Source organism: Chrysochloris asiatica, unplaced genomic scaffold (assembly GCF_000296735.1).
Source record: "Chrysochloris asiatica unplaced genomic scaffold, ChrAsi1.0 scaffold00182, whole genome shotgun sequence".
Taxonomy (NCBI): domain Eukaryota; kingdom Metazoa; phylum Chordata; class Mammalia; order Afrosoricida; family Chrysochloridae; genus Chrysochloris; species Chrysochloris asiatica.
The window spans coordinates 4971962-4992842 of NW_006408700.1; the positions used below are offsets into that span (position 1 = coordinate 4971962).

A 20881-nucleotide genomic window follows, 5' to 3' on the forward strand; every position below is an offset into this window, starting at 1 on the left:
AAAGCTGGACAGTGAATAAGGAAGACTGGAGAAGAATTGATGCCTCTGAGTTACGGTGTTGGAGGAGAATATTGAAAGTGCCATGGGCTGCCAAAAAAAGATCTGTTTTGGAAGAAGTGCAGCCAGAGTGCTCCTTGGAGACCAAGATGGCCAAACTTTGTCTCTGATACTTCGAACATATTGCCAGAAGGGACCAGTCACTGGAGAAGGATATCATGTTTGGTAATGTGGAAGGTCAGAGAAAAAGAGGAAGACCCCCAGCGAGATGGATTGGCAAAATGGCAACATCAATAGGCTCAAGCATGGCAACAATTTTGAGGTTTGCCCAGGACCAGGCAGTGTTTCGTTCTGTTGTACATAGGGTCGCTGTGAGTTGGTACTGACTCAGTGGCACCTAACAACAACAACAACAACAAAGGCCCTTGGAAACCTGGTGTGGCACTGTTGGGTAAGCACTGAACCACAAGGTTGATTTGAACTGCAGTGTCAGTGGTTCAGACCTATCAGCTGCTTCTTGAAAATCCTATTCAGGGTTGCTGTAAGTCAGGACCTACTCGACAGCACCTAACAACAACAACAAAGGCCCTTAGAAGAGTAGACAGACCTTGTTAACACACTGAAGTAAGGCTCTTATATGCACACACACAGCAAGACTGAGCCACTGTAGATGCCTGGAATGATCTTTCAGCATGGTTGAACCTCTAAAGCATTTGAACTCTCCCCATTCTGCTCTTGCTTCATCTAGGTGGCACAGGGACTCCATTTCTGTTTTCTATCCAACATCCAAGGATTCCTTAGATTCCATTTCCTGTGGCCTCACCTGAAGTTTGAATTTTGGACCGCAATATTCTGTAGCTGAGATACTCAGTCTCTGTACTTCTTCTTGTCCCTGATTTGCATGCTGACCAGAGAAAGACTCCTAAGGAGAAATGCAGAATTAACAGTGTGCCTGCCTCTGCTGAACGTATCTGTTTTCTTTGCGTATGTTAATTTAAAGTTTGCAAAGATTCATCTTCTCAGTCAGGCATTCATAGCATTCCCCCAAGGTCACCTGAAATTTGAGTTTTTAATCAAACTGGAAGTCATTGTTTTCTGAAGATTACTTCATAGTTCCTACTATGATAACTTAATCACCACATCCAAAAAATTACTTCTGTCTCCTTGTAAAAATTGCTTTTTGTATGAGGTTTTTGTCATAGTATGCGGGTATTACAGTCCTGAGAGTAAGGTAATGATGTGGCACATTGTGGAGACAAGTGCATAAGATATTCCAGAATGCAATGAGTATTTCAAAGTGCAGATAAGCCACTTAACATTGATGAGTATTGTGTGGCCCTGCCGTGGGATGCAAACAGGAAGGAGCCTTCAATATCCTCAGCTTGTATCCTCTCATTTTACACTTGAGGAACTTTGAGGCCAGAGAAATTGTTCAACATCAGTTGCTTAAGGTATTTCACCTATTTGGAGTGACAAAGCCAAGGGGAATGTCAAGGCTTGCTGGAGAAGGATATCATGTTTGGTAAGGTGGAGGGTTATAACGAGAACAAGAGGAAGACCCCCAACGAGATGGATTGGCTAGGTGGCAGCACCGATGGACTCAAGTGTGGCAACAGTAGTGAGGTTGGCCCAGGATCGGGCAGTGTTTCGTTCTGCTGTGCATAAGGTCACTATGAGTTGGTACTGACTTGATGGCACCTAACAACAACATGACTTTCATACCACAGTGCTGTCCACTTTAAGATACTGTTTCTTATGTAACATAGTGAATAAGAAAATAAGAATGTTTCAAATAGAATGAATGTTCAAAGAAATCAGTAAAATAATCAGCCAGTCAATTGATCCATCAACCCACCACCCATCAGGTGGGTTTGCCCTAGATGCTTGTGCCTTGCTGCATATAATGCTGAAAGTTTTACCACCAGTCTCACAAATACTGGTTGTGTCACCGGAGGTGGACAGCAGCGCTTCCGGACTTAGACTAGGAAGAAAGACATGGTGATTTATTTTTGAAAATTAGGCGTTGAAATCCTCAGAGATCACAACAGAGCATTGCATGAGAGGAGCTGGGAAAAGCAGAAAGCATGAAGTTCTTATCTGGTGAGGTTTATAGGAGAAAGAAGATGGGTGTGTATAATTGAAAGAATACAGGGATATTACTTGCATATCATTGAGTAGGAATAGCTTTCTGTTGAGCACGTTTGGCAGTATGGGAAACTTGCAGGCCCATGATTCATAGCGACCCCAGGCACAATGGAATCAAGTGCTGCCTGTTCCTGTTATCAGTTGGGTTACAAAGGACACGATCCACTCCTGACTCTGCTTTCTTGATAATCAGGTCCCTCCTGTGTTACTCTCTCTCTCCTTTGTGGCACTGTGGGTTAATGCGCTGGACTGCAAAATCGGTTTGAATTGCAAGGTTGGCTGTTCAAGCTCACCAACTACTCCTTGGACACCCTATGCAAGGTTGCTATGGGTTTGAACCATCTCAACGGCACTTAATAACAAGAAGCCACCACCCAAGGGAACTCCCCTTACATTCTATCAGGGTTGTGATCTGAGTTAACAATGTTATTTCCCTCCCTAATCCCTTTACATTGTAGGATAAGCACTGGACTTTTAATTACAAGGTCAGCAGTTCAAATCTACCAGCTCCTTCTTGGGAGAAAGATGAGGCTTTCTGGTCTCTCAAAGATTTATAGCCTCCAAAACCCTATAGAAGGTTGGTATGAGTTGGAACTGAGTGAATGGCACCTAACAACATCAACAACAATCCCCATACAACAGATGACACTATGGGGGGTGGTCACATTGTGACAGAACTGTTAAACAAACCTCGGAGACTCATGGCCCAGCCACGCTGGCACACACTCCTTCCATAAGCATTCTGGGAGAACACACTGGGAATGTTCATGGATTTCCTCTCTGGTGACAGTCCAGTGAGCCTGCAGTGAGAAGCCAAGGAGGACTCGACAAAGCCTTTCACCCTGACTGCCCCCCAGTATCAAGGAGCTCTGGTAGCGTTGTTGTTGTTGTTATGTGCCATCTAGTCGGTTCCGACCCATAGCGACCCTGTACAGGGTTTCTGAGGGTGTAAATCCTTACGGGAGTAGAAAGCCTCATCTTTCTCCCGCGGAGCAGCTGGTAGTTTCGAACCGCTGACCTTAAGGTTCGCAGCCCGATGAATTGGACTGTGAACTGCAATGTCAACAGTTCGAAACTACCAGCTGTTACACAGGAGAAAGATGAGGCTTTCTGCTCCTGTAAAGATTTATAGCCTCAGAAACCCTGTACAGCGTCGCTATGGGTCAGAACCGACTCCATGGCACATAACCAACCAACCAGTATCACAGAGCAAACCTTCTCACCCATCTGGTCCCTCAAAATACTGCAGGAAACCAAGGAAATCTGGGAGCTTGCTACAGCAGCCGTTGCTCATGGTGGTTTAGAAGGAAGCTCTTGACAAATACATTCTTGACCCTCACCCTAGAATTTCTGAGTCAGCTAGTCATAGAGGGCAGCCTAGACATTTTCATGTGTGAAAGTCCCAGGGGTAATTCTCATATATACAACCACTTGGGAGCCACATTTCTGTAACATACGGTATTAAACATCACTATCACATCGCACTAGGGAGCCACATTTCTGTAACATACGGTATTAAACATCACTATCACATCGCACTAAGAAAGCAGCACCGATATTAATTCTTCCCATAATGCCAGTCTCCAGCAATGTTTACGTAGTCTTAGTCTAGAGTAGCGTAGTGGTTACGAATCGGGCTGCGAACCTTAAGGTCAGCGGTTCGAAACTACCAGCCGCTCCGCGGGAGAAAGATGAGGCTTTCTACTCCCGTAAAGATTTACACCCTTGGAAACCCTGTACAAGGGTCGCTATGGGTCGGAACCGACTCGACGGCACTTAACAACAACAACAAGTCTAGAGTAAGTTGCCTTTTACCTACATGCCATTGTCCCCCCTCCCCATTCCAGATTGTTGTTCTGACTTGTAGCGATCCTCTATAGGGTTTCCCAGGAGCAGCTAATGGATTTGAACTGCTAACCTTGTGGTTTGGAAGCCCAGTGCTGAGCCTCTAACGCCACACCAGGAGTCTATTGCAGACGAGTACTGAGCTATTCAAATGTGGGCGTCATCTGGTGGTTGTTACTTTTGTGCTCCTGAGTTTGGAAAGACTTCTGTTTATTTGGCCTGCTCCACGCACGCCTATCAGTCCTCGGGGATTTGTGGCATTTGCAGATCTTACAAGGCAGGCAACATAAACATATATAATTCATAGAGGGAAATATTTTGGACTCCCCTTCACTTTTACAAATTGGCCATAAAATAGAAACCACAGACATAACACTCAGAGTTGCCAAGAATGAAGACTCATTTGGGGCAGGGGTTAGGGGTGGGGATACAAGTTTTTCCTGTGTACTTCTTTACAGCGCACCAAAGATGGAAAAGTAGGCATTTGTATGCAAATGTAATGTTGTTGTGTACCGTTGAGTGGATTTTGACTTACAGCAACCCTATATAGCAGAGTGAAACTGACCCATAGGATTTCCTAGGCTGTAATGGTGGTGCTATAGGGTAAGCACGGAACCGCTAACTGCAGGGTAAGTGGTTCAAACCTACCAACCGCTCCATGGCAGAAAGATGAGACTTTCTGCTCCTGTAAAGATTTGCCTCCTTGGAAGCCCTATACAGGTTTGCTGTGAGTGAGAATTGACTTGATGGACCTTAACAACAACAACAACAATTTTTCCAGGTGCCCAAGTGGGTTAAATGAAGTGATGTAAGTGTTAAGCTGTTAACTCAAAGGTTGGTGGTTCAAACCCACCAGCCACTCTGTGGGAGAATGCTAAGGCACTGTGCTTCTATAAAAATGTTGTTGTTGTTGTTGTTATGTGCCATGGAGTCGGTTCCGACTCATAGTGACCCTGTACAGGATTTCTGAGGCTGTAAATCTTTATGGGAACAGAAAGTCTCATCTTTCTCCCACAGAACAGCTGGTAGTTTCGAACTGCTGACCTTACGGCTTGCAGCCCGATTCTTAACCACTACGCTACCGGAGTGTATAGCCTTGGAAACAACAGGGAGTTCTGCTCTTCTCCACTGGGTCACTGTGAGTCAGAATCGACTTGATGACTGTGGGGTTTGGGTCTTTTGTCCTGTCGAGTGGCTGGTGGATTTGTGCTGATAACCTTTCAATGAGCAGCTGAGCATTTGAGAGGTGTATCATCTGAGTTCCTTAAAAATAATAGGGATGTTAAAGTTGGAGATGTCATTTTCTACATGGCAATTGACAAATATCTATTGAAGAAAATAATAATTTGAAGTGTAATCTCCAAAAGCCTTTAAAAGTCTTTTGCCCTCAGTAACTTTGTCACGTGAGAGCATGTGCTTGTCTTGATGGCCAGTTAAGTGTGTTTAGGACTTCATATACATTTTACTGTCACTCGCTGCTTCCTGGTTTTTCCTTGTTCACAATCTGCATGATTGCTTGTGATGTCAGGAGGAGCACAGGGAAAACTGCAGCTTGCTACTCTTCTCCTAGGAGCTGCTTGGGCACTCCAGGCTCCCATTAGCTTGTTAGACTGAGTCTTCAGGAAAGAGAAGGAGACTAATAGGCTCTTGTAATTTCCATTGAAACATTCTGGTGACTTAGGTAATGGATTCCTGATGTGGCGCTGTAGGATAAGCACTGCACTGCTAACTGCAAGTCAGTGGTTCAAACCCATTAGCTGCTCCTCGGAATCCCTACACAGGGTTGCTATGAGTTGGAACTCACTTAGTGGCCCTTAACAACAACAACAGCAACGGATGAGTAGTTACAGCTGATGGCACTTATTGTGATCCTTGGCTATAGAAAAATAGCTTGTAATGAAATGGTTACCCTGAAGACATGCAACAGGAAATCATTGTTGCTGCAGCAGCCAAACTCAAAATTCTCCTCAGCATTTGGTGTTAGTGTGTGTTAAAGTGTCATGTGTGTGTCAGGAGGGCTGGGGTCTGGGCTTCGGTAGTTACGTGCTGCTGGTGAGCTCTGAGACCCTGCAAATGCTGAGTGATCACTTTGGATCTCAATGTCCTCATCTAAAATTAGTAATACTGTCAACGCCACAGGGATTTTGACAGGACAGGAGAACGTGGTATAAATGAAATCTCCTATCCAAGTCCATTAGTGTAAAGAGAAGAGATCCCCCAAGGAAAGGGGTCAACCATAACAACAATTGTGAGGATGGCTCCAGACCATACAGTGTTTCTCTGCTGTTGTGCATAAGGTTGCTAGGAGTCGGAACCAACTCAACAGCACCTAACAACAACAATGTTCAAGTCCAACACATATTGGGCTACAGATAGGGTGATAGACGGTGATGCTGGGGAGGACTGGATGGGTTATTTTCAGTTAATTGTAGACCTCCTATGACTCCGTGATGCTTGGGAGGAAGCCAAGGATACAGAGGTTCTCTTAGGTGACAGTTTTTGTTGTTGTGAAGTGCCGTCAAGTTGGTTCCGACCCATAGCGACCCTGTGTAGGGTTTCCAAGGAGCAGCTGGGGAGCTTGCACCACCACACTCAGAGCTCACCAGCGGCACGTAACAACCTTGCAGTTCAAACGACTTTGCAGTCTGACGCATTAGCCCACAGCGCCACAACAGGGCTCCAGTAATCAGTCCTAAACTATCTGATCATTTTACTCTTTGAGAAATGCACAGATTGAATAAAAGACTATCATCATTCTATGTGGATCAGGGCTGTTAACCAAGATGGAGAGACTTTCTGTGGCACAGTGCCTAGGATGCATCAGCATTCCATAGAAATCAGTCTCTCTTTCACCTTCTTAGCAGGAAGGACGCTCTGAATAAAAGATGGCAGCATTTTTTCACATTAATCTTAAAAAACAAATCTGCTTCAAAACCAAGGCAGGGAGGGACTGAGATGTTTTTGCTGTTGTTGTCAACTTTAATACCTTATCCAAGAGCAACAAATTGATTCAGCCTTGCCTAATTTGACAATTTTCAGTGCATTATGTAGGTTCTCTTAGAAAATACTTGAAAAGCCCCCATTCGAAATTTGAAATAGGGTTATGTTTGTGAGGGTGCATGATGTGTTTTTTAATAGTCACAAGACGGATTCTAGAAGTTTCTTGTGAAAATGCATGATCTAGTTCTTTGTTTGTACCAGGCAGCTAGCTGTGTGTTGGCATTGAGAAATGGGAGGGATGGAGTCAGTGGAATGTTATGCTCTCATTTCTTCTTGCTCAGTATTCTTTAGGCACAATTGCAGGAACAATAAAGGTATTTTGTTCTTAGATGTGTTTGTTTTAAATAGCATATTTATAACCATTATTTTCACCACTCGTTGGTCAGTTTGTTGTACTGCAGTGGTTTTGTGTTGCTGTGATGCTAAATGCTATGTTGTATTGTTGTTCAGTGCCCTCAAATTGGTTCAGATGCATAGCAACCCAGTATAGGCTTTCCAAGGAGTGGCTGGTGAATTAGAACCACTGACCTTGTGGTTCAAACTGACCTTGCAGTCCAGTGCTTTATCCCGCAGTACCACACCAGGACTCCAGAAGCTATGTCACTGGCATCTTAAATAACAGCAGGGTCACCCATGGTGGACAGATTTCTGCTGAGCTTTCAGACTGAGACAGATGAGGAAGAAGGAGAGACGGACTGTTCCAAATATTTAGTCACTGAAGCCCTTATGATTAGCAGTGGGACACTGTCAGACTACATCAGAATATCGATGATCAAAACCCTATGAGCACACTTGATACTGTCAGGTATAGTGGCAGATAGCTACCTCAAGTTGGTAAGCACTCAAAATACGTTTTGAGAAGAGCTACCTCCTCAATGGAGTCCCGGCGTGGCGCTGTGGGTTAATGCGTCAGACTGCAAAGAGGTTTGAACTGCAAGGTTGGCAGTTCAAGCTCACCAGCTGCTCCTTGTAAACCCTATACAGAGATGCTATTGGTCGGAACCAACTCTCCAGCACTTAACTCTCCTTTGAGGAGGTTGTTGTTGTTGTTGTTAACTGTGATGGTACAAATGGAGTAAAAATTTCAGGATCTTGATTTGCTGAAGGGGCACAACTCAAAATGAGGAGAAACAGCTGTAAATAGCAATTTATAATGTAAACATGGAATGTAACAAAGTGTGAATCTAGGAAAATTGGAAATTATCAAAAATGAAATGGGATGAATAAAGATCGATATCTTAGACTCTAGTGAGCTGAAATGGAGTGGAACTGGTCATTTTGAATCTGGAAGCCTTATGGTTTACTATGCTGGGAGTGACAAATTGAAGAGGAATGGTGACGCATTCATCATGAACAAAATCATCCCAAGATCTATCTTGATATTAGCCATCTGTGACATTTAACATCCATACACCTACAAGGAAGACCAGTTAATATAACTGTTATTCAAATTTGCAAACTAACCACTCTGCGGTACATAAGGTCTCTATGAGTAGAAACTGACTAGTCACCCAACAACCATTATTTGCAAGCTTTCTACAAGACTAAGGAACTATTTGAAATTACCATCATCTTAAAAATAATCAGGAACCCAAAAGATAAATAAATAATGGCTTGGGTTAATGACAAAAAAAAAGCGGGGGGGGAGGTACTGTGCTTGCTACGTGTCTGTTACTCCAGCAATCCAGGTGAGATATTGATCTTTCAGCTAGCCTTCTAGATAAGTGCCTTTGTTTTTCATTTAAATCTCGAAGCTAGCCTTCTAGATAAGTGCCTTTGTTTTTCATTTAAATCTCGAAGATATACCTGCAATCGTGGAATAAAATACATGTTGTTAAGTGCCGTCAAATCAATTGTGACCCATAGCGACCTGTATAGGGTTTCCAAGGAGCAGCTGGTGAGCTTGAACCACCAACCTTGCAGTTCAAATGACTTTGCAGTCTGACACATTAGCCCACAGCGCCACACCAGGACTCATTAATTCTCCTTACTATTTAGTGCCAAGCTAGAAGACAAGAGAAAAAATGTTCTCACCCCAAGTGTTGAGCAGTTTATTTCTCTGGAGGAATTAAACTTTGGGTTTGTGGTGCAGCTTTGTCAGAACAGCGGTCAGTACTCAGCCTAATCATCATGGGACACCCAACTACAAACACTGTCAACATGTTTCCATCACATCAAGCCATGTTCAGCTACCAGGGTCATAGCTTCAGAACTGAAACCATAACTGATTAATCTGACTACCTGAAGTTCTGCAGTAGTTGCCCGAGAATAGGCTTTTGGGGTACCCTATGTAAAAGGGACATTTTATGACTGTCTTCTTACAAGGATGACTGTTTATTAACATCTGGTCCTAAAGATCAGCTCCACAGGAAGGTTCTCCTGGTCTCCCATTTTAACAGAATCATACAGGGGGTGGTGGGGGGGTCCCTTCAAAAAAGTTGTGGAAAAATTTCATCATCTTTTCAGTCCATTTTCTCATGAAGCCCCCAAATATTGCTAATTAGTGTTAAACAACAACAACCAATGGCTGTAAATCTTTACGGGAGCAGAAAACTTCATCTTTCTCCCACGGAACAGCTGGTAGTTTCAAACTGCGGACCTTGAGGTTCACAGCCTGAATCATAACCACTACGCTACCAGAGCTCCTTTAGGACTAGTCATTAGGGAAATGCAGTAAAAACCTAGGAATTGATACAATGAGATACTGTTTCACACGCTGTAGGAGGACTGCAGTTATAACGATAAACAATCACAAAATGTTGGCTAGGGCTAGAACCCTCCTACATTGTTAATGGGAAACAAAAAGATAGTGGTAGTTGTTGTGTATGAGTCAGATCCGACTCATAAGGACCCTGTATAGAGTTTCAAGGCTATAAATGTTTATGGGAGCAGAATCTCTCTCCCCTAGAGTAGATGCTGGAGCAGCGATTAACAGCCCAACAAATAACCCACTATGCCACCAGAGCCCCTTTAGATTGCTGTTGTCAAGTATAATCGAGTGACTCATAGCGATCCTTTATAGGGTTTCCAAGAAGCAACTGGGAGATTTGAACCACCGACCTTGTGGTTTGCAGTCCAGTGCTGATCCACAGCACCATACCGGAGTCCTCCATTAGGTAGAGCTAAACTGCTTTAAAAATTATTTGGCAGATTCTCAAAAGAATAAAATATATAGTTATCAAATGAAACAGCAATTCCATTACTAGGTATATACTTAAGATAATTGGAAACACGTGCAGATAAAAACATGTTAACAAATGTTTATTGCAGTATTGCTCATAGTCGTCAGTGTGTGGATAATCTAAATGCCTGCCAACTGATGGATGAGTAAACGAAGTATGGTATAGCCCTACACTGGAATACTATTCAGCCATATGGAGACTGCCATGCTAAAACATGGAGAAACCGTGAACAACATGCTAAGCAAAAGAACTGGACACAAAAAACCATATATTGTACGGTTCCATTGAGATGCCGTGTCCAGAATCCTATAGCGACAGGAAGTAGATTCGGGGGTTCCCGGAGTAGCATCGGGAGCGACTGTTGGAATGGGCGTGGACTTTCTTTTGGAAATGCCCTAGAAATACATCTTGGTGATAGTTGCACAACTTTGTGACTCCAGGTTGTCCCTCACTTAACGATGGAGTTTTATTCTGATGGCTTTGTTGTAGCTCAGTTGTGATGTGAATTGAATACCTCTTTTTGGGGGGAAGAAATTTTTTTTTTTTTTAGTTTTCATTTTATTACCATTAATGTCAGTATTTTTTAAAGCCTTGTCTTTATTTTTGGGGGGCATGGAAACATTGAATATAAACGTATAGATATGATTGCCATCGAGTCGGTTGTGGTACATAGAGACCCTGTACACTGTACAGGGTTTCTGAGGAGTGTTTGGTAGGTTTGTACACTATAGGGTTTCTGAGGAGTGCGTGGTAGGTTTGAACTGCCAATTTTGGGGTTCACAGTCCAGTGCTTATCGCACCTGTAATACCGTATGTAGTAGTTGTTACTAAGGATAAGATGTACAAAAAATAAAGGACAGTAAGTTGTTAAGTGTGGTTTGTCGTAACTCGAATACATCATTAAGTTGGGGACTACTTGTATATCAAAAACGATTGAATTGCATACTTTAAGAGGGTGAATTTTATGGAATGTGAATTACATCTCAACTTTTAAAATTAAAGTTTTGCTTGATCATTATACAAATTAAGTTATGCTGATAATGCATAATATAACTTGCAACCATCATTAGCATTAAAGCCTATATTTATGTTTTTAAAAAGACATTTCATAATCAAATTTATGGGCTTCATTGGTACAGTGAAGATGAACGGTTGACAACACCACCTGTTCTCCTCAGTTATATTATGAAGATAAATAGTTCATCACTTCTGTTGTCTCATTGGATTTGTTGCTTCTTATTCCGATTTATCAAACGTTCATTGTTCTGAAATTGAGGGCAGAAGTGTCAAATGTGCTGTCTCATTCTTTACCCAGGTACTACCTTTCCCGAGCCAGGTGGTCTACAACAGAGTGGGCAAGTGTGGGAGTCGGACTGTGGTCTTGCTTCTGAGAATCTTATCAGAGAAGCATGGATTCAATTTGGTCACTTCAGACATTCACAACAAAACCAGGCTCACTAAAAATGAACAAGTAAGTTGCCTTTGCCCATTGTCAAATTCTGTCTGTTTTTGGTTCCCCTGTGTAACTAGTGGGGATTTACAGGACATCCTTAAAACTCTTGCAAATGAAGACCAGTGTTACGATTTCATGCCGTACTATTGCCAGAGAATGGAAGGAAATTGAAATTAAGGGTTCTGCAGGAACGCTTTTTTAAACTAGGAAGTTTCCCTGGAGGGAGACTTTTATTAATACTAATTGAGGACAGTACAGACTTGTCATTGTCTGTTTAGCTAAAATTAGCAGTGCATAAGTAAGTAGTTACACCACTGAGCTATGAATAATGCTGACATCCTGACAGCAAAAGTGAGAAAACTTTTCTTTTACTGCATTTCCCCTTCGTTTTTTCACGAAAGCCATAAATCTTCAAGGTTATGGTGGTGGTGTTTGTGTGCAGTGGAGTCAGTTCTGACTCATAGCGACCCTGTATAGTGCTTCTTAGGCTGTAAATCTTCACGGGAGCAGAAAGCTCCTCTTTCTCTCATGGGGCGGCTTATGGATTTGAACAGAAGATATTGGTTGTAGTATAGTGAAAAGCTTCTTTTGACCAGGAATACGATGGGCTGCTAAGGAAATGAACTTTCTGTCATGGTAACTAAAACCACATTTTAGGTATTCAGTGGCAGCATGCTGGTGGAAGAGTGAAACCAGTAAACCAGTAGCTGTTGTTGAGTCTGTTCTGATATGTGACCCCACGGGGCCACAGTAGAGTTGTGCTCCATAGGACTTTCCAGGACTGATTTTTTTCAGAAGTAGATCACCAAGCCTTTGTTCCGAGGGACCTCTTGGTGAACTCACACCTCCAACCTTTGGGTTAGCAGCTAAGCACAGATGTTACTTTCTCCCAACAAAGTAGAAGACTCATTCTACTTGCTAACCCTGTAAACCCACTGCTTTCGAGTTGATTTTAATGCATAACAACCCTCTGAGACAGAAACTCAAAGGCACTTAATAACAACAGGACAAAGTAGAACTGCCCCTTAGGGTTTCTGAGGGTGTGACTCTTTATAGAACCAGATTGCCCCTCTTTGGCCTACAGAGTGGCCTACAAAAATTTTCAGTTTTGTCCATTTCTTTTGGAGACATAATTTCAATTAACAACTAGACATTTCACCCCCTGCACCATCAGTACAGGTTCCTTTGCAACCCTGGACTGGGGTAGAATAAACAGTCTCACTTAGGTGCTTGGCTAATGTAAATCCATTATGCCTCAGTTTGAACCTCAGTGTTTAAGTTCACCAGCCGCTCCTTGAAAACCCTACACAGGGTCGCTATGGGTCGGCATTTAACAGTGGATTCAGTGGTCTTTAACAACAACAAGTATTCTCATGGCCAGTTGACAGGGTTGAGTTTATCAGCCTGGTCCTAAAAGAGTTGCTCCCCCATCCCCCCGCCCCCTTAGATGCTCAGCACCGTGAGTGGTGGTACATCCGGCAGGAGTTTTGGGGATAAAAATTTTCAGTTTTGTCCGTTTCTTTTGGAGACATAATCCTGACTTTTGAGGAATGTAAAATCTCATAAGCAAATAGAATTCTGATACTAATTCACACCTTGGAGATCATTGGAACTGCTTTAGAATAGTATCATAGCCAACAGTACTTGTAATAAAGCCAATAAATATAATGGCTTTTAGGGGAAAGACCAAAATGCCTATTTATCGGAAAACTTTCATGAGTCTCTGAGTACCAAGATGAAATAGTCCTTACAAATCAGAAGGGTCCTGGTGTGGCATTGTGTGTTAATGCGCTGGACTGCAAAGTCAGTTTGAACCTCAAGGTTGGCAGTTCAAACTCGCCAGCCACTCCTCGGAAATCCTCTACAGGGTCGCTATGGGTCGGGACCAACTGAATGGCACTTAACAACAATAACAAACAGCAGAAACACATTTCCAGGTTTATCACTCATTTTTTTGTGTCCAGTTCCAAGTCTTAGCAACCCTGTAAAGGGCTTCTAAGGAGTGGCTGGTGGGTTTGAACTGTTGACCTTATGGTTAGCAGTCCCTTAGACAAAAACTATATTCAGGGGTCATTTTTTTCCGTAAGTATTTGTAACAAAGCACCATGAAGTGAGTGCATTCTTCAAACAATAGAAATCCATTCTCTCACTGGTCTGGAGGCCAGAAGTTCAAATTCAGGTGTCAGAAGGACCATGATCTCGCGGAGGATTCTAGGGAAAGAGCTTAGATGTCACCATCTTCTGGTGGCCCTGAGTGCTCCTTGCTTTGCAGCTGCAGCTGGCCTCCACTGTCACATGACCATATTCCCCTAGTGTCCATCCTCTCCTCTTGGGTAAGAACCCTTATTCTCCAGCACGATAACCAGGCCACATTCACAGATACGGGGAGTAGGACTTCTACAGATTTGTCTGGAAGACAACCCAGCCCATCACAGTGATATTCAGGGATAGCACGCTTTAAGAATAACCTTGCTCATTAGGATACATTCTCTCTGATTCCTTTACCTGATAGAATAGCTAATAGGATAATGTTGGCTAAGCCCTTTAACTACAAAAAATTGCCTATAAATTAAAAGCTTATGTTATTAGAGTTTTATTATAATAATTTAATTGTGTTTTCCTTTGAGTGCAAGTCTTAGGATCATGCTTAAATATTCTCTCAGTTCTTAGCTGCCTCATAAAACACAGTAATGAGATATTATTTCCCATCACTGAAGAGGGATACAGAAAACAGAGAGAGCAAGACAAACATAATGAAAAGATAAGACACTGAGCTGTGCAGGCATGTCGTAAAATGAGAACACAAAATGTATTGTGGTTATTGTTGTTGTTGTTGTTGTTGTTGTTAGCGGCCTTCAAGATGGCCACTGACTCATGGTGACCCCAGATGCAATGGAATAAACCATGGCCCAGCCCTGCACCCTCCCCGTGATTCATTATGTGTCGGATCATTGTGATCCATAAGTTTTTCATTGGTTGATTTTTCTCCAAGTCCTTCTTCCTAGACAGCCTTCGTCTGGAAGCTTCACTGAAACTGATTCTGCAAGATACAAGCTTCACAAAATATGTTTTATTAGGTGCCGTCGAGTCTGTTCCGACTCATAACGAGCCTTTGTACAACAGAACAAAACAACATCCTTACAAAACTTAAGAGCATATAAATATGCCATAAGATTTTACACAGATAAACCTACTTATTTCCTGTGAGCAAGTAAAATAAAATTCTAACAGTAACTAGAAAGATTTAGATTAAAAATAAAGAATCATTTACTATTGGTGTGGTTGGTAGTGGTGGTTGTGTGCCACCGAGTCGGTTCTGACTCACAGTGACCTAGATAGCATTGCCTTGGCTGTAAATCTTTATAGGAGTAGAAAGGCTCATCTTTCTTCCTCAGAGAGACTGGTAGATTCGAACTCCCGACCTTTCAATTAGCAGCCCTCTTCATAATCCACTATGCTACCAGGGTCCCTTTAAGAATAACCTTGCTTATTAGGGTAGGTTCTCTTTCATTCCTTTACCTGATAGAATAGCTAATACGATAATGTTGGTTAATCCCTTTAACTACAAGAAATTGCCTATAAATTAAAAGCTTAAGTTATTAAACTTTACTAATTAATGGTAAACCCTTTACTAATAGTGTTGTTGTTTTTAAGTGCCATCAAGTCGGTTCCGGCCCATAGCGGCCCTGTATAGGGTTTCTGAGTAGCGGCTGGTCAACTTGAACCACGAACCTTGCAGTTCAAACCGACTTTACAGTCTGATGCATTAACCCACAGCGCCACACCAGGACTCCTTACTAATTATATACAGACTGTTATATCCAGGGAAGGTTAAAGACACACTCATCATGTTCTTCCAACATCCAGGTTCATGTCTCATTTGTTTGGAATGGTTTGACTTGTCTGAAGTCCAGGGAACAGACTACGCAATCTTTTAAGGCTCTTGTCAGCCCTGGGACCCTGATATATTTATACAACTTTCAGCATAATCTGTGTATTGTGTAGTTAAAACGTTTCTGATTAGTGTGGTCAGAGTGACCTAGGAGAACTTTCGCTACTAAATTATTATAGATTTCTAGTAATTTAGAAGGCAAGTTTTAAAACTTAAGGGCAAAGGAAAGGTAAGGTAGAAAACACAAACCTGCAAGTTTGATATAGAAGCAAATACAGGACAGGGACTGATGGCTTGTTCTGTAGCTTACTGATTTGGTACTGGTACGCAGAGAGAGCCAGCCAGGAAAAAAAATATGACAAGCAGCCAAGTTGGGAACAGGTCAAGAATGTTTAAAGAAACCTTATCCTTGTTACACAGATCCTCTTTTGCTAAAGTTACAAAGTACATAAAACAAGCAGAGAAAACAAATGTTATTTTAATGTAATGTATTCAAGAAATAATTTGTGGTATGAGTAGCTACTCTTCTCGGTAATTTATTAAAGGAGTAAGGAGGAAGTATTTTAGGAGACTAATTAAAATTTTATAGTCAGTGCTTCTCAACCTTAAACAGCACAACTCAGAACATTGGTTTCCATGGAAACATTGTTCTCCAAAATTAATATAAATTCTGCCTCAGGTACAGAACGAGTTAAACAGACTCGTGTGGGTTGGGAGGACACTATCTACCATGGAGAACATTTCTTTTATGGGAAGATGTGTTCCAAGTTCCAAACTATTGACTTACAAATGAACTTTGGAATAGTATCCATTTATTAGACTGAAATTCTTTATATGATTCATTCTTATACTTGCTACAAAGGCATCTCTCTTGGCCGGGGTTATATTTCCTTGTACATGTCTCCAGGGACAGTAACTGTCACTACACACACACACGCTCATACATGCACACTCAAATTATTACATTTAAAATTTTCACTTAATGGTAAAAGCACTGAAGGAATTTTTGAAAAACAAAAGGGAGTGTAAGTAGGAAGATACAAAATGTTTGATTGCCTATAAAACTCTCACACATCTGTCCTGAAAGAAGTACAACTGTCTTTGAAGTTTACATTTTGGTAGTTCCATCTTGACAGAAAACTGCTACTCAATACATTGTAAAATGCAAACCCCCTCTAAGACCAGGCCTCAACTTCTCGCTGGCTTACGTGATTTCGTGGATCAGTTTGAAAGATAGGGAACTAGTTTCCCCGAAAACGTGAGGCATGTTTACCAAAGAAAACCTGGTAACCCTCTTTGTGAGTAGTCTGACTTCATCTTTCAGCACTTTGCTTGAAGTGCAGTAAAAGTCAGAGTGGCAAAGGCCTGTCCCAGATCTAAGAATTCACAAGTTAATTCCTTCTTGGTGGGGAAGAGCAGACGTTGTTGGCATGTGAGCCAAAAAGGCTGAAAAATCAAATCTTTTCACTCTTTTTATTTGTGTCAAAGCTACCAAAGAATGTTGCTGTTATTAGGTGCTATCGAGTCTATTCCAACTCATAGCAACCTTATCCACAACAGAACCAAACACAGCCCGATCCCACGCCATCCTCACAATCATTGCTAAGTTTGAGCCCGTTGCTGCTGCCACTATGCCAATTCATCTAGTGAGCGTCTTCCTCTTTCTTGCTGACCTTCTACTGTACCAAGCATGATGTCCTTCCCCAGGGATTGATCCCTTCTGAAAATATGTCTAAAGTATGAGAAACAAAGTCTCACCATCCTGGCTTCTAAGGAGCATTCTGGCTGTACTTCTTCAAACACGGATTTGTTTGTTCTCCTAGCAGTCCATAGTACTTTTAGCATTCTTCTCCAAAACCGTAACTCAAATGCATCAATTCTTCTATGATCTTCTTTATTTATTGTCCAACTTTCACATGCATATGAGGCTATTGAAAATGACTATGACTTGGGCCAGCCATACTTTAGTACACAAACATGTGACATCTTTGTGCTTAAATACTTTAATAGGTCTTATGCAGCAGATTTGCCAAACACAGTACATCATTTGATTTACTGACTGCTGCTTCCATGAGTGCTAATGGTGGATCCAAGCAAAATGAAGTCTTTGACAACTTCAATCTTTTCTCCATTTATATGGGTGCTATTTATTGTCCAGTGGTGAGGATGTTCGTTTGTTTTTTTACATACTGAAGGCTGTGATCTTTGATATACATCAGTAAGTATTTCAAGTCCTCTTCAATTCCAGCAAGCAAGGTTTTATTGTCTGCATATCACAGATTGTTAATGAGTCTATCCCCAATCCTGATAGCACATTCTTCATATAATCCAGTTACTTGGATTATTTACTCAGCATGCAGATTGAATAAGTATGGTGAAAGAATATAATCCTGGTGCACACCTTTTCTAATTTTAAACCATTAAGTGTCCCTTTATTCTGTTTGAACACTGCCTATCGGTCTATGTGCCAATTCCTCATGAGCACAATTAAGTATTCCAGAATACTGATACTCCTCAATGTGATCAGTAGCTTGTCATGAACCACAAGGCCAAAGCCTTTGCATAGTCAATAGAGCATGGGTAAACATTTTTTCTGGTATTCTCTGCTTTCAGCAATGTTCATCTGACATCATCAGTGATATCCCTCGTTCCATGCACTAATTCCTGCTAGAACTTCTGGCAGTCCCCTGTCAATAGCATATTGCAGCCATTTAAAAATTATCTTGAGTAAAATTTTACTTGCATGTGATATTAATAATATTGTCTGATGATTTCCACATTCCATTGGGTGACCTGTCTTTAAAATGGGCACAAATATGGATCTCTTCCAATCAGTTGCCAGGTAACTGTCTTCAATATTTCTTAGGATAGTTGAGTAAGTGTTTCCAATGCTGCCTCAGTTTATTGAAAGATTTCAATTTGTATTCCACCAATTCCTGGAGCCTTGTTTTTTGCAATGCCTTCATTGGACTTCTTCCTTTAGTGCCATTAACTTTTGATCATACGCTACCTCTTTAAACAGTTGAATATTGACCATTTATTTTTGGCACAGTGACTCTGTCTTGTTTCCATCTTCTTTTGATACATTTTGCATCATTCAATACTTTGCCCAAAGAATCCTTTAGTACTCCAAATCAAAGTTTGAATTTTTTTCTTAAGTTCCTTCATCTTGAGAAATGCTAAGTGTGTTCTTTCCTTTTGGTTTTCTAACTCCAGGTCTTTGCACATTTCATTATAATATTTGACTTTGTCTTAAGCTGCCATTTGAAATTTTCTGTTCAGCTCTTTTACCTCCTCATTTCTTCCGTTTGCTTTAGCATTTCTGAACTGGAGAGCAAGTCAGAGTCTCTTCTGACATCCATTTTGGTCTTTTCGTTCTTTATTGTCTTCTTAATGCCTTTTGCTTTCTTCCTGTATAATGTTCTTGAGGTCATCCCACAACTCTTCTGGTCTTCAGTCATTAGTGTCTAAAGCATTAAATCTGTTCTTGAGGTGATCTCTAAATTCAGGTGAGATATGTACAAGTCCCACCACTCATCTGTTAGTTTGTTGTATTGTGGTAGCTTGCATGTTGCTGTGATTCTGGAAGCTATGCCACTGGTATTTTAAATAGAAGCAGGGTCACCCAGGGTGGACAAGTTTCAGACAAGCTTCCAGACTACGATAGATTAGGAGGAAGGAAAGATGGAATACCTCCAGAAACCTTAGTCACTGAAAACCTTATGATTAGCAGAGGAACACTGTCATATAGCACTAGAATATTGAATACTGAAACATGATGAAGAGCACCAGAGTATTGTCAGATACAGTACTGATAGATGAGTCACTCAAGTTGGGAGGCATTCAAAATACGACTGGAGAATTGCTACCTCCTCAAAGAAGAGTCGACTGTGATGTCGTGAATGGAGTTAAAGCCTTTGGGACTTTCATTTAATGATGGGCACAACTCAAAATGAACAGAAACAGCTGTAAACATCCATTAATAATTGCAAGATGGAATGTACAAAGTATGAATTTAGGAAAATTGGAAATTGTCTAAGTGAAAACGAACCACATAAACATCGATATCCTAGTTATTGTTGTTGTCATTAAGTATCATCTAGTCAGTTCCAATAAACAACATTCTTATCAATGGAGAGAAGATTAAAGTTGGCAAGGACTTCATTCTTCTTGGATCAACTATCAACACTCACGGAAGCAGCAGTCAAGAAATCAAATGACATATTGCATTAGGCATATCTGCTGCACAAGACCTTTTGAAAGTGTTGAAGAGCAAAGACGTCAGCTTGAGGACTAAGGTGTGCCTGACCCAAGCCATGGTATTTTTCAATAACCTTGTATGCATGCAAAAGCTGGACAGTGATTAAGGAAGACCATAGAAGAATTTATGCTTTAGAGTTGTGGTGTTGGAGGAGAATATTGAAAGCGCCATGGGCTGCCAAAAGAACTAACAGATCTGTGTTGGAAGAAGTGCAGCCAGAGTGCTCCTTGGAGGCCAGGATGGCCACACTTCATCTCTTATACTTCTGACATATTGTGAGGAGGGACCAGTCACTGGAGAAGGACATCATGTTTGGTAAGGTGGAGGGTCAGAGGAAAAGAGGAAGACCCTCAACGAGATGGATTGGCAAAGTGGCAGCATCAATGGGCTCACATGTGGCATCAATTGTGAGGTTGGCCCAGGACAGGACAGTGTTTCGTTCTGTTGTGCATAGGGTTGCTATGAGTCGGTACCAACTTGATGGCACCTAACAACAACAACAACAAGTCAGTTCCTATTTATAAAGATCCTGTATAGGGTTTCTGAGGAGTGGCTAGTGAATTTGAACTTCTGACCTTATGGTTCAAACTGACCTGGGGATCCAGTGCATTATCCTACAATGCCTTACCAGAATTCTAGCCGAGGTATTAGTGAGCTGAAATGGACTGGTATTGCCCTTTTTGAATTCGTCAGTCACATGGCTTACTATGCCAGGAATGAAAACTCAAAAAGGAATGGTTTCACATTCATCCTCATCTAAACGAACATTTCAATATCTGCTTTGAAGTACAACCCTGTCTGTGATAGGATAATACCCATACACCTACAAGGAAGACCAGTTCGTATAACTATTATCCAAATTCACGTACCAACCACTAAAACTAGTGATGATTAAACTGAATAATTCTGTGGTGCCACAGGATAAGCACTCAACATCAATGTCTGTTTTAACTGCAAGGCTAGTGGTTCAAAGTCACCAGCCGCTTCATAGAAACCCTATACCGGGTTGCTGTGAGTTGAAATGGACTTAGTGGCACTTAACAACAAACTTCTTCAGTCCAAAACTGATCAAACATGCAATCAAGATATTTTGATAATTTCTGGTG

At 41.6% G+C, this 20881-nt stretch overlaps 1 protein-coding gene across 1 annotated transcript in view; it reads left to right on the plus strand.

Annotated features, from left to right (window-relative positions):
• UST (uronyl-2-sulfotransferase) overlaps positions 1–20881 on the plus strand; it is a 485915-nt gene that overhangs the window by 255890 nt on the left and 209144 nt on the right. The window contains exon 3 of the mRNA XM_006872058.1: positions 11485–11640. Within this exon, the coding sequence (XP_006872120.1) occupies positions 11485–11640 (156 nt within the window). The remainder of the gene's footprint in view (positions 1–11484; positions 11641–20881) is intronic.